Here is a 14497-nt window from a genome sequence, read left to right as displayed (position 1 = left end):
CAGATTTCCTCATTATCCCTTGATTTTAAGAGGAATGTAAGATCAATTGTTTGAGAGGAATATGCCATGATAATACCACTCACATTGATACAGTAGATTCTTTCTCCTGTTACCTTCTTTTTTTGTTCATCCATCCAACATGTAACTGATTACAGGTAGTCAGGTTGCCACATCCTTAAAAACAAAACAAAAGGCCTTCTTGTTCCAACAGTCCAATCTCTGCCAGTGTTGTCAATGATTTCTCAGTCACTCAGCTGGGAATCTCGGTGAAATCTTTTATTCTTCCTTGGCCAAATCCAAATGCATTTCAGTCACCAACTCCTGTCTACTCACGTTTAGTTTTCTCAGGAATTAAGTTTGGCATTTTGCATGCAAGGGCCTGAACCTGAAGCAAGGCTTCAAGGCTTTCTTTGGGTCCAGTACCATGGAGGATGTGACATATTCCTCTCAGCAGGAGTGGCTCATCCTCCCAGGTGTTTGACAGGCTGCCTCATGTTTCGTGTGCAAAATAACCAGGTAACTCTGATACATCTCCTTTGGAGATATGCTTTCTTATGCACCCAACCCTCTTCTCCATTTTAGTTGCTTATTTCTAGCATGGCAGAGAAATTGCTCAGCACAGAATCAGTAGATCTGAGTAAAGCTTGCAGCTCTGTTGTGTGAGTTTGGCCAAGTCAATTAACCTCTGAACTGGTTTAATCATTTGTAAATTAAAACACTACCATATTTACCATTTACCGTTCTCATGTTGGACAAATACAGTAATAAATATTAAAAATCTTTGAAATAAATAATATTCTACATGCAAAGTTTAATAGTATTATTGTAGTTAATTAACATTGAGTGAATGAAACTTTAAATAACCTAATTTTACTACTCTAGACTTCACATTTTGTATCTTACACGGAAGAATTTGAATTAAAAATCAGTTTTCAAATGATATCCTCTCTCACTATAAAACAGAATTCCCTGGCTTGAAGCTAGAATCAAAAGAAAATAAATATTTCAAGTAATCAAGTAAATGATATCTACAAAATTAATGAAGATTGCACATTGGAGAGAGTCTTTATTTAAAATGGTATTTTCTGTCAAATATAAACCCCATGTTTAGTAAATCATCCCTGAAATCAGCTGCATTCCTTATTATTTCAAATATTTTTATTATTACTTAACAAAATTAATAATTGCTATGTAGATTTTATTAAAACAAGATGATTCCCAGGTCAGTTGGTAGTTTATTTTAGAGTAATGAAATTTCAGGCATTTCTCCAAATTTTCCAAGAGTCAGCAATTAGATATTACATTTAAAAGTATTGCCAGAAATTAGAAATCATTGTACTATTTTGTAAAAATTATTATGCAGAAGGGAGACTTAAAAAACATTATTTCTCTTTGCTGTAAAATGATTTTAAGTAGTATATAATAAAAACACATGGCTGGGGCAATCAATGGTGATGCTACCCCAGAAAATATTAAGAATTTTTGGACATATACTTCCAAAAACATAAAATAAACAGACTATTTAAAAATATAATATTTATGTTTTCTTTTTTTATATAAATTTATTTATTTATTTTGGGCTGTATTGGGTCCTTGTTGCTGTGTACGGGCTTTCTCTAGTTGCAGCAAGCGGGGTCTACTCTTCATTGTGGCGCGCAGGCTTCTAATTGCGGTGGCTTCTCTTGTTGCGGAGCACGGGCTCTAGGCACACAGGCTTCAATAGATGTACCATGTGGGCTCAGTAGTTGTGGCTCGCGGCCTCTAGAGCACAGCCTCAGTAGTTGCAGTGCATGGGCTTAGTTGCTCCGTGGCATGTGGGATCTTCCCCAACCAGGGATCGAACCCGTGTCCCCTGCATTGGCAGGCAGATTCTTAACCACTGTACCACCAGGGAAGTCCTATTTATGTTTTCTTATACATACTTTTGAGAACAAAATTATCTCTGTTGGAGTATGAAGGTGATTATTTGAGAAAAGAAAGTAAAATTTCATTCAAATGAGATTTTTACACTACAGAGTTAATGATATAAAAACCACTTTCATGAACTAGCAAAGAGCTCATAGTATCAGTGAAAAAAGAAATATATAGGAATGGCAGAACCCTCTTTTACGACAGGGAACATTTCTGAACTTTTATTAAATCACACTGACTATTGGTGCATTCATGTATTTGAAATATCTATCATTATTGGGAAAATTGTCATCAATTGATTAGGAATGTAATTCAACTAATATTTATTGAATTCCAAGCAGTTATAAGTCACTGTGCTAGGCTTTAAAGAATAAAAATTGTATTAGGCAGGAAAATGAAGTTTGTCATAAATGAAGATTAGCAAAATTTGTTCCTCCTATCCACCAATTTTCATAATATAATAGTAATGCTCTGTGATAAAGTTAGACATTGGGCAGCATAAAAATCTTTTTTATTTCTTGGGCCTGCCCACAGGAAGTAGTTAATCTTCAGCTCCCTTCAACACAACTACCACTTGAACACCATCCCAAAATGTGAAATCATGCACCATATGTGTGTGTGAGTGTGTGAGTGTGTGTGTGTGTGTGTGTGTGTGTGTGTTTCTTATCCCTTTTCAGATTTGTTCTTATTCTCCTCTCTGCTGTCATCCTTCCCCTAACTGAAGTAAAAATTCATTTCTAATGAAGTTTGTAGCATCTAATTTTTCCTTGATTTCAAAATGTATTCCTAGGTAAATAGTAGCAAAACATTTTCATAAAATTTGTTAAGAACAAATAGTAATAGTTCAGTAAAAATGAAAGTTTACTTCAAAAAGATATTTTTAGTAGGCTTTCATTGGAGACAATTTTAAGGGATGAGTTGTGGTTGTTGAAGATGGCAACCTCTAAATACACTTTTATCAGTTCAAAAATTATATATAATTTTAGATGTAATTTTATATGTACTATGGACAGAAGGCAATTAAGAATGCCTTTGGTTAATTGTATATTTTTTCTTCTTTCCTGTTCTTGGCTCAGTCTTCCCTATATTTCTAGAGGCGATAACAGCCACGGATGTCTAAAAATGAATTTTTAGGGAATTTTAATTTATTGCCTTCAGGTCTAGATAATTGAGTTTACTAATCTATAGCACTATACCTGACAAGTGTATGAATAGCCAGAGTTTTATAATTCAGTGAAAGCCCATTAGAATACAGTTCACTTTCAGGGTCCTTGACTACTTCCTGCTTGACTCATATACTCCTCTTCCAGTCACTTGGGAGCATAGCACACTTAGCCACTTGGCAACAGGCATAGCTTTCTTTTCCAACTTCCAACGCATGAAGGTTTCCCTCCCCACTTCCCTTTCCACTGCAGTCTCACATATAGTGTGAGTTCAGTCTCTCAAACCCAATTTCTGCTTTTCATTTCTCTCCTGGTTCAGATCAGGGCCTTGCCTTTCAGAGATGGGAGTAGTTACAACCGAGAAACATAAGAATGATGAAGAAATCTTCCCTTGTCCTTCCTCCACCATCACTGTAATAGCCCCCAATGGCTATTTTCTTCCTCCTCATTGCCCACCCACTTCAACTTCCCTAACACACAGGCACCCATGTGTGCATGCACACACATCTCCTGTTCCTTGAATGACATATCTAAACTGATTTATGTGAACCTAGATTTCTTCTGAAATTTGAAGATACGTTCCAGGCTTTGTAATACTCAGTTTTTCACTATTACCCCCTGCCCTTGTCTTTCCTACAAGGTCTATATGTTTTTATGTATTGGAGCCTGGGGTGGGGAGTAGATAAAAGGGCTTAGGGCTTACAAATTCTGTGGGGAAAGGCGTTTCCGATTTTTTAATGCCAGAGAAATCTCAAAGTGATTTTGTATTTGCTTCTAAATGGCAAAGAAATTTCAGTCCATTTTATAGTGAAATCAGACCAAATGGCTGATGGCAGTATAAACTGAGACAGGCAGGACTTCAGAATAAACTAGGACTGAGGTCCCCCTAAGAAAAAGAGAGTTTGGGTTGAGGAGAGCTATAAGAAGATATATTAGCAAGATGTTCATTGTCCCATAACCCTTTATACAAGAGCATAAAGAATTTATCTCCCAATAGTCTGCTACTCTTCTGCTCACTCCTAACCCATCCTTGCACTATGGAATCTTTGACAGTAGCAGCAAGAATTCCCACCAGGGTATTGGAGTTGGGAGTGTTCCATCTAACTCTCCTTGTGAAAGGAGGGTTTTGAGTTTTTAAGAACCTGTCAGCCTAAGTTGGAACTTCAGCCATTATTCCTCTGCTCCCACCTCCCAGGAAGAATTGTTATACATTGCAACGTATGACAACATGTTTCCAGCATATTATGAATAATATACCTCTGGTGCCTAATTAACTTAAAAGACTTACAGGTGGGCCAAAGTTATAATATGCAACATTATTTCTATGGGATAAACCAGTCTGCACTCCAAAATAAACTTTCGGAACACATTCTTCATTATTTGAAGTCAACCATGTAACAATTCAAATCATGTGCCTAGAATTGTTTTAACTTCATTAGAAATGATCCATCCAAAAAAAAGAAAGAAAGAGGAAAAGAAACGATCCATCCTCACACAACCTATGGAAGATATATTAGTCTATTCTTTGGAATGACTTGAAAAGAATATGTTTAACTGTATTATCATAAAATGGGCTCACAAATAAAATTGTGGTTTCTTTTTAAGTCAATTTGGGCAATGTGTTTATGTCATGATACTTTTCAGCATAAAGACATTTGGAGTGGACCATCTATTGTACCAGGTCACCTGGGAGTTTTAAGTTGCAGCAGGTTAGAAAAAAATAAAATGAGAGGACTCACCTTGCTTTTAGTTCTTAAAACATGAAATAATGTCAAATATTTATAGATCTGATCCTGCTAATTCCCCATCAATTTTATTCATATTATCACCTATTTAAAAATATAATTTAAATATATGACTATATATAATTTTTAGCTGACTTGGGGATAATAGCTTACTAATATAAAACAAAATAAGCTCAAATATTCATTTTTCAAATACTGTTCACGCGTTCACTTTTAGTTTTATAAATGAATGTGTACCTCATATGAGCAGTTTAATTTGTGCTTTTTAAAATTAATGTGGGTAGGGCTTCCCTGGTGGCGCAGTGTTTAAGAATCTGCCTGCCAATGCAGGGGACACAGGTTTGAGCCCTGGTCCAGGAAGATCCCACGTGCCACGGAGCAACTAAGCCCGTGAACCACAACTACTGAGCCTGCGAGCCACAACTACTGAAGCCCGCGTGCCTAGAGCCCATGCTTGGAAACAGAGAGAAGCCACCGCAGTGAGAAGCCCGCGCACAGCAACAAAGAGTAGCCCCCACTCGCCACTACTAGAGAAAGCCTGTGCGCAGCGATGAAGACCCAACACAGCCAAAAATAAAGTAAATAAAATAAATAAATTTAAAAAATAAAATTAATGTGGGTGAATTCTTAAATTGGATTTTCTAAGAACAAAAACAATTGTGATATTTTATCACTGCATTTTAAAAAAATTACATTTAAACTTTGGAATAAAGTTTAAAAGACAGTAAACTAAGACCCTAAAAAAAAAAAAAAAAAAAAAAAAAATTGCCTGCTAAATTATGTAGCTATTTTGGACAATAGTTTATTTTTTTGCCCTTAGTAATTTTATGTAGAAACTTTAGAGCTTTGCGGTTTATTAACCTTCAGTGAGTTCAAACCCACTCATAACTATTGTAATAGATTGGGTTTTTTTAACTTAGAGTAGTATAATCTCTGGTTTTAAAAAATGAATTGAATTCAGGTCAGATTCACTTTTGGTCATATATCATTTTTTTACTTAGCTGAATCCTGCTTTTTATAATGAACATCTAATATTTAAGAGTTAAGTGAGTCAAAGAAATCAGTAGGAAATGCCCTATTCCTAGACGAAATTAGCCATCTTGAGACATTATAGAAAATTTAGATGCACTTGAGTTTGCTTTCAACTATGTGTCCTTCCTTTACATTTCTCGATTGTAAAATTTTGGGTAATGTGCATACAGCACCTAGCACAATGCCAGGAATACAGTGAGTACTCATTTTCCGTTCTCCACGGGAACCTATAATCATAACTATAAGAACAACTCTAATATTTACTTTGAGACCAAGACTAACAATGAAAAATGAAACAATAATAATATCCCATCTGTATAATAGTGGGGGGAAGGAAATAATGAAAAGCCATTTTCAATAGAGCTGGAGAAATTATAAGCCGCTTACATTTATCTGTCATTTTTCTGAAATACCAATTATTCTCTCTAGTTTTGAATCTACTAATGATCTGCAACTGTTTAATATGTTTTTGTCTCTTTTATTATTGCATTTCTTATACAAAATGTGTGACACCACTGGGATTTTGAAGAAAAACAACACACAAAGTTATTAAATCATGATTAAAAGGATTGACTAAACCCTCTAATATTATGATTAAAACATGGAAGGGTTACACATTTTCATATACCTAAATGTTTTCAGCTATGGAAAAGCAATTAACCATGGCATCTGCAATGAGTCACCAAGGGCCTTATATTTGTGCTTCTATTTAAAATAGGCAAAGGAGAATTATTAGGGGAGGAACAATTTTACTGGCTCATAACTTATAGAAAGACTAGTATAGATCAAATGAATTCAGTGATTATGTACAGTACTCTAGCCATTTGTAAATGAGATGGGTCTCTAGATCATAAGAAACCAAAGACAACATTTTTCACCTAAAAAGGGGATGGAGCCTGCTCCAGCAGACTGGATTAGATATGTCTGTCACCTATTTTGTGGCTGTGGATCTTAAAAGAATCAATCAACTTTTCTGTGATTTATTTCACCATTTTTGAGGTAAGTCAAGCAGAAACTATTCCTGAAAAAGGGACATAGCAACAAAGCCCTGTAATATGTTCCTACTTCCTCAACTTCCCCACCATCCAATAAATTAACATAAAATGAATTTGCAATTACTCATGGGCATATCTTAAGGCAAATGGATAGATCTTCCCCTTCTTCCAATTCCTTACAGAGTGCTTTGCTTGATTATTTTACTACTTTTTTGACAATGACAATGTATGAAATCAATTTCCTGTTGATGATCTTAGCTTCCTAGACAATTCAGATAATAAAAAACAATATCAAAGGGAGATTATCCATGGCTTTATTTTTTTTTCTTTTTTTAATTGAAGTATACTTGATGTACCATATTATATAAATTACAGGTATACAATATAGTGATTCACAATTTTTAAATGTTATACTCCATTTATAGTTATTATAAAACATTGGCTATAGTCCCCATGTTGTAAAATATATCCTTGTAGTTTATTTTATATCTAATAGTTTGTACCACTTAATCCCATACCCCTGTATTGCCCCTCCCCACTGGTAACCATTAGTTTGTTCTCTATCTCTTTGAAGTTGGGCCTTTGCGAAGTAGTTAGGTCATAAGGGTGGAACTCTCATGAATGGGATATGTACCCAATAAGAAGAAACGCTAGAGAGATGATTTCTCTCTCAGCCGTAAGGGTATACAAGGAGAAGATGGCCATCTGCAGACCAGGAAGAGTACCCTCACCAAGCACCCAATCTACCAGCTGTTTGATCTTGGAACTCTCAGGTGTCAGAACTGTGAGAAATAGATATTTCTTGTTTAATTCACCCAGTCTAATGGTATTCTGTTATAGCAACACAAACTGACCCACCTTTTACAGATAAGAAAAATAAGACCCAGAAAAGATTAAATGATTTGTGCAAGACCACTCAATGAATGTGTTAGAGTGGTAATTAAAACTCAGTTTCCAAATCTGTAATCTAGCATTCTATCCACTATAGCATTTATGATTTATTTATTCAGCAAACATTTCAGGGCCACTTATATTAAGAAGGCACTGCTTTAGAGATTGAAGTGAGGAGAGGGGAGAAGATATAAAATGATTAGGAAATTCCCTGTCCTGGGGAGCTTACAGTTTAATACATAACTTAAAGTAGATCCACTAGTTACTATATGGCCTGTTAGACTGTACAGGTATTTAAGGAAGGTGACCAGGACATGGAAGTTCAGAGGAGGGAGAAGACTTCTGGCCAAAAGATCACAAGGAAGGCCAAGGGGAGGATAATTTTAAGTTGAAGGATGGATATGAAGTCCACTGGTAGTATCAAAGGGAGGGCTTTCTTATCCGTGATGTTTTTTAGTTGAAAACAGCAAAGGGGAAGTTGAAGAAATTGGCTAGAAAAACACAGGAAAGGGGCAATTCTGTATGTCCAGGAAGCAAAAGTGATGGGTAGATTTTTCAGGGTGCTACTTTCAGGATGCATGCACTCGCATGCACATCCTTGGGTAACTCCACTTATAAACACAACTCCTGGAAAAGACACTTTAATTGGATAAGAGAGAACAGGGAAAACTGACTAAAAGTCTGACTACGTTTATACAGAATGAGAGAGATACAGTGACTTGAAAAGGGAAATCAGGGTACTGTTACCAAAAGAAGGTATCATAAGATAAAGTGTAAATATGGGTGAAAAAAATAAAGCAAAAACAAACAAACAAAAATCAAATGCCCACTTCAGAATTTTATGGAATGTAAAGGAAAAAAAAATGAGGTATAGAGAAGGAAAAATAAGTACGGTCAATAGAATGTTAGAGTAGCCTCATTTGGCTAAAGAACAGGATGAGTAAATTACATCAGAATGAACCAGACTTTGGCTTGCTGCTCATCTCCATCTTCTTTTTCATACAAACCCAGCACCATACCAATCAGTGAATTACTCTCCCCAGTTTACAAGTTTTTAAGGTGCATATTGATTTGAGAAACAGTTGACTCAAGGGACAGGAAAATTTGAGCCAATGGTTATGCCCACAAATGAGGGATGGGACTATTCTCGCCAGCTATTAGCAATCAGACTCTTGGCACAAACAATATAGAGCCTGGTGTATTTCTCCCTCAACCTTAGGAAGATTGTCTGGCTTTGGCTACATGACTAGAACAAACAATTTTTCTTAAGGAATATGCCAAGGAGATTCTGTCCATCTGAGCCAAGCTGTAACTTCTTCCTTTGCTTCCTCTATCTGGGCATTCAAGCAGGGGAGGGAACAAAGCAGTTCTACTGGGAGCATTTCTGAAAAGTATAGAAACTGTAGAGATGCACACCATTTTCAAGTGGTAACATTTAGAGTTTTCTCCTCAAATAATCTTTTGGATTTGCTCCCTGATTCTTCTCCCACTCCCCACCCCATCTTTGCTCTGAGCCCAGTGCCAGATAATTTGTGTGAGCTTCACTTTCTTCATTTGCAAATGAAGAGTTTGGATTAAGTTCTCTCCTAAGGGTTCTTCTTAGGTTATACTTTGATATCAGATTGAAAAGCTTGTTTGGGGTCATGTTGAGAAAATAGTTGACTACTTTGGACTAAGAAGTTTGGTCTTCAGACTGTAGATTATGAAAATTAGGTACATGTTATTTAGAAGCAGAATCATAGGCTTTATATTTTTCCCAGATCTCTTTTTGGCAAATGTGTAATTTGAGAAGGTATTATATCTTTTAATCTACTATTTTATTTTGTAAAATAAAGAAAATAATTTTCACAGTTAAGTGAAATAACCAATAATTTTTAAAATATAATAGTAAGCAAGAACCACTGAATTTTTTTTGAAGAGTACAATGGCTAAGGCATGCAATGCAATGATGAACTTGGCAGTGCTATGCTTGACAGAATGATTGATGTAGGTATTCTCTAAGCTACCAAATCTAGGTATTACTAACAAATGACAAAACAGAAACTCTACAAACGATAATGATAAAACCAAAAATTATAACTATGGCAAATAAGATAGAAGATTAAATTTTTTATTTTAATTATATATAACATTTACTGGACACTCAGTATGTGGCATTCTTTATATTTTAGCTTGCTTTAAGATGTTAATTTATATACCTGAAATCAGGTAGTCTTAAGACCCAGGCTCTATTTTTCAGCTCAGCCATTGCCCACTATCCATTGCTTAATCCTTCTTCAAGTGAAATTTCTAATTAAGGAAAAATATGCCTTTAAAAGTATGTATTTATATATACATAAAATATGTGTACATATTATGTATACATATGTATGCAAAACATTTCTATACATATAATATGTTGATTGGGGTCATGTATAGTTGCAAACAGAAACCATAATAGTTTTAGAAAATGAGTATTTCCTTTTTCTCTTATAACAAGATATCCTAAGGTATGTAGTTACCAATATTATTTTTACTGCTCAGTAAAGCCATCCAGAACCCAGTCTGTTTCTAACTTTACTACAATATCCTTAGCATGTTGGATTTTTCCCTTGTCCATCTCCCTTTGTGGTTTGTGGTCAGAATATCAAGTCTACCAGAGAGCAAAGGGGCCGTGGAAGTCCCAAAGAGGAATACCCAGTCTAGCCAAGATTGACTAGATGAGAAGGGTCTTAATATCAGATATAAACTCTAGTTCAATGAATAAGAAAACCCTCCTCTGTGTTAGGTCTCAATGGCCAGGACATAGCTGCTGGAAGCTGCAAGGGCAGCTAGGGAGGGAGGGAACTAGACTGTATGACAGTTTCAGACAACCGTGATCCATTTTCTGGGTCTGAGAATGTTTGGGCCTGAAACTAAATCAAGGTTCTAAATAAAAAAAATAGAGGAAAGAATATTGGATAGGCAACCAGCAGAATTTTCCATAATAAGGATAGTGGGTAAATAAAATTGCCTTACGTGAAAAATGCTATGATAAATTGTGAAGGATGATAAAGTATTTGTGAAATATGAGGCCAAGAAAGACCTTCCAAAACAAATGTGGCAGTTCATTTTAGTTAACAAAAGAAAGTTTATATTAATTCTCAGAAGCTTCAGCAGGTTTTTCCATGGCAAAAAAGATATATCCAGTCATTGAATGAATAGAGAGTCATTTTTTGTTGTTGTTGTTTTCTTAGGTAAATAAACTTTTGAGAGGGCTAATGTGGTATTTTTGTAGTAGAAGAAATGGTTTAAATTGATAATGTATTTTCAGGGGCAAGAATCATCTTGGACTACAAAATGTGGGCTTATCCATGTTATATTAGGTGAGTGATTCTAGCTTACTTTAGTGGACAGACTACATCTGTTGTTCTATAGTTAGCATTTTCTTGGGCTGCCAGAAAACATCTCATCACTTGGCATGTCCCACATATTAGACGGAAAGAAAAAGAGAAGAGAGGTAGAGTACAGTTGCTGAAGGATCTGTAGACTCAGAACTCGGCAGAAATGACAGCTGAGAACAGTCAGGAATGTTGATTGCTCTGCAGCTGTATTGAATTAGCAAGGGTAGGCATGTTTTCTGACTGGGAAAGACCAAGGGAGGAAAACAGAACTTCAGAATTTCAGGATTTCTAATTTTTAACTAAGTCAGTGTGATGTCAGTAAATCTAAGACCCATGGAAATGCAGGGCATTTGGAGATGTAAACAATAGGTAATCGTTGATATATGCGATGGTGGTTTCAAGTGACTTTCATTTCTGAGTGTTCCACTTCTTTGACTGAAAAAATGATTTTGAATTTGGAAAATAACATGTGCAAGCTCCTATCATTTGTTTTCTGCTATCATATTATATTGGGTGGAAAAGTAAATTGATACTATTGACTAAAATATATGGGAAACTTTGGAGAGTAAGAATTTTGATAGTTCAGTTAAAAATACTATTTTGTATGGTATCTTGCTCAGGCTGTGCCAGCAGATTAGAGGCAACTGAAACAATGAATATGGGAACTTCAGAAATGTAGCAATATATAGTTTTCAAATATATTTACTATTTGTGTAAAAGGTGTTTGTGTTGCATATATGCACGCCCACATAATGCTATTTTATGTGGTCTTGGTGGTGCAAATAGATTGATAATGAATTATAATTTTGAGATTCAAAAGGATTTGAAGAGAATATGATTTTTGTAACTATTACAGACATCCTATTTCCTCTATCTTTAATTCTTTGTCTTGGCTCAATTACCCCAATATGTTTGAAAAGATCAGGGTTTTAGAAATTCTTATTTATATTTTTATAAGTATTTTGATTTATAATTCATTCTTCCACGTATAAGAATATGAAGGGCCTTAGATAAATCTTCATAATTTAACATAATTATCTTTAAATATGAAAATAATCTTTGATAATTTCACAGTATTGATTTTCTTACCGGTAGCCCAGTTTGTTTTTCATTAGATTATAATGAGAAATGTACTCAAAATTATTATTATTATTATTTCTATAATAATAATAATAAAATTTAAAAATACCTAAAGTCTTTCAAACATTGTCTGTAGTTAAAAATATCTGCACATATTTTATATGGCAGATACATTATTTTGATTCATTTTATAGAGGTAGTAAAGCATTAATATTGGTGTAATTCTTTTTCTTTAGTAACTTTAAATAACTGAAAAACCTTTTCAAACCTTGAAGACATACTAAGTGAAATAAGCCAGTCACAAAGGGCAAATATTATACGATTCCACTTGTATAAGATACCTAGAGTGGTCAAATTCAAAGATAGAAAGACTGGGAGAAAGGGAGAAAGGGAAGTTGAAAAAAAACAAGTCTTTTTAGCCATGCAATGAGCAAACATGTCATTTGACATTTTAGTATGACTTCAGCTCAAGAGTACCATGTGTCCTTTGCCGTAATAAAGACTTCATTCTAAATGAAAAACAAAGAGTGCGTGTAAAACACTGAGCACTGACTGGGTGGACAATTATTATCTTAGTGAATGTTATCTTTTATTATTATGGGCAGTAAATGTTTCAGAAGGTCAAAAGAGCAATGTGAAATAATGCATGTTTTAAATGGCTTCATGAGTATGTTTATGACAGATCGAATTACATACTTAAAATATTTTCCAACATCCTTTATTAAGAAACTGTATTATTCTAGGAGGAATTGTTGATAAGGATCTTCGTCACTACCTCAACTTACGATTTCAGAAGGGTTCTGTGGACCACGAACTTCAGCAAATCATTCGTGACAACCTCTACCTCCGCACGGTGCCATGTGAGTAACAGACAATTTTTTTTTTCCTATGGTAACAGATAAATGTTCACTGTATATTCATTGTTTAATTTAAAAGAAAAGTTCAGTTGCACTGATTTTTTAAATGGTGGCCTTCTGGAATAGACAATTTATTTGAGATATGGAAGTTTTAAATGCAAAAGCTTGTAACTGCAGTTGTGTGGTTTAGGATGATGTCATAGCCAGAAGAGACTTATGATTTTCAAGCTATAAAGCCTAACTTCTCAAGTTAGTATGGAGAAATATTAATTCTAGTCCAGGATGTTGGTGATTTCAGAATGAATCATAATTGGGGTAGAACTCCACACAGGGAGACAAGAGAATGCAAATTCAATTCATTAGCTGAAACAGCTATTTCATAGATGGAATCTACATAGTAACTCCCAGTCTCATCACTGGTTTGCAGCAGGGGAGTCTTACAAGTGGAAAGGAAATTATGCATTGGAAAGTAAAGTTAAATGTTCTGTAACTCTGAGAAAGTGATAACGTTGAGTGTTGGGCACAAATTTCTTAATATACAATCTATATAAATTCACAACAATCCCTGATTATGAGCAGGTGCTACTTCAAAAGAGAGGAATTGGTAAAATGATAAAATTCACAAATCAACTTTTTAGTACCTGCTTCAGCTCATTTGAGAATCCTTCTATTTACTTTAGGACAATTCAAGGACGTTTCAAGCCAGGTCCTAGATCCTAGATAGATATCAAAATCAATTTCCTTCAAGGTAGATTCCGTGACCTCCAGAAACTTTCCAATCTCTCTGGAAACTGATCTGTGAGTGTTGTGTGTGTTCCTTTTGTTTTAGTTTTGTTCTAAACTTTAATAAACTCAAAGATGTGGGCAGTAGAAGGTTGATATTAAAGAAAGAAAACCTTGGCTGAGATAAATGAAACAAATAAACCATGTATATATATACATATACATACATATATATATGTATGTGTGTATATATGTATGTATATGTGTATATATATATAGTTTCTGGGATTGAACTACCAGAACTATGTGAAAGGTATGGATTAAAGATGACTATACCGAAATACTGAAAACACACAAAGAAGTGAAATGGATAATTCAGCATGCAGCCCTTTTCACCTACACACGTCTTAGGAGGGGTGGCCCTTGCCACTGTTAGCACTAAATGTTCATCAAAACAAAAATGCCAGGGCACCACTATCAGATATTCCTAGATGAGAATGCTTATTGATTGACATCTTGTCAGTCCAAATGCTACCTCTGTGAGTGTGTGTTAGTTAAGTGAATAGACTTTTGGACTCTGAACAGTATGGAGGTTCCTTAAAAAACTAAAAATAGAACCACCATATGACCCAGCAATCTCACTACTGGGCATATACACTGAGAAAACCATAATTCAAAAAGAGTCATATACCACAATGTTCATTGCAGCTCTATTTACAATAGCCAGGATATGGAAGC

The 14497-nt window shown here is 35.0% G+C and overlaps 1 protein-coding gene across 7 annotated transcripts in view; it reads left to right on the top strand.

Annotated features, from left to right (window-relative positions):
- The window catches only part of MAGI2 (membrane associated guanylate kinase, WW and PDZ domain containing 2), a 1331631-nt gene that overhangs the window by 348877 nt on the left and 968257 nt on the right, over window positions 1-14497 (top strand). For all 7 annotated transcript variants that reach the window (XM_082399315.1, XM_082399314.1, XM_082399312.1 and 4 more), the window contains exon 2: window positions 12923-13039. In XM_082399315.1, coding sequence (XP_082255441.1) covers window positions 12923-13039 — 117 coding nt within the window. The remainder of the gene's footprint in view (window positions 1-12922; window positions 13040-14497) is intronic.

Source organism: Balaenoptera borealis (assembly GCF_965194805.1).
Source record: "Balaenoptera borealis genome assembly, chromosome: 7".
NCBI classification, from domain to species: domain Eukaryota; kingdom Metazoa; phylum Chordata; class Mammalia; order Artiodactyla; family Balaenopteridae; genus Balaenoptera; species Balaenoptera borealis.
The sequence above is the reverse complement of the archived record's forward strand: the minus strand, read 5'-3'. Positions and strand labels throughout refer to the sequence as shown.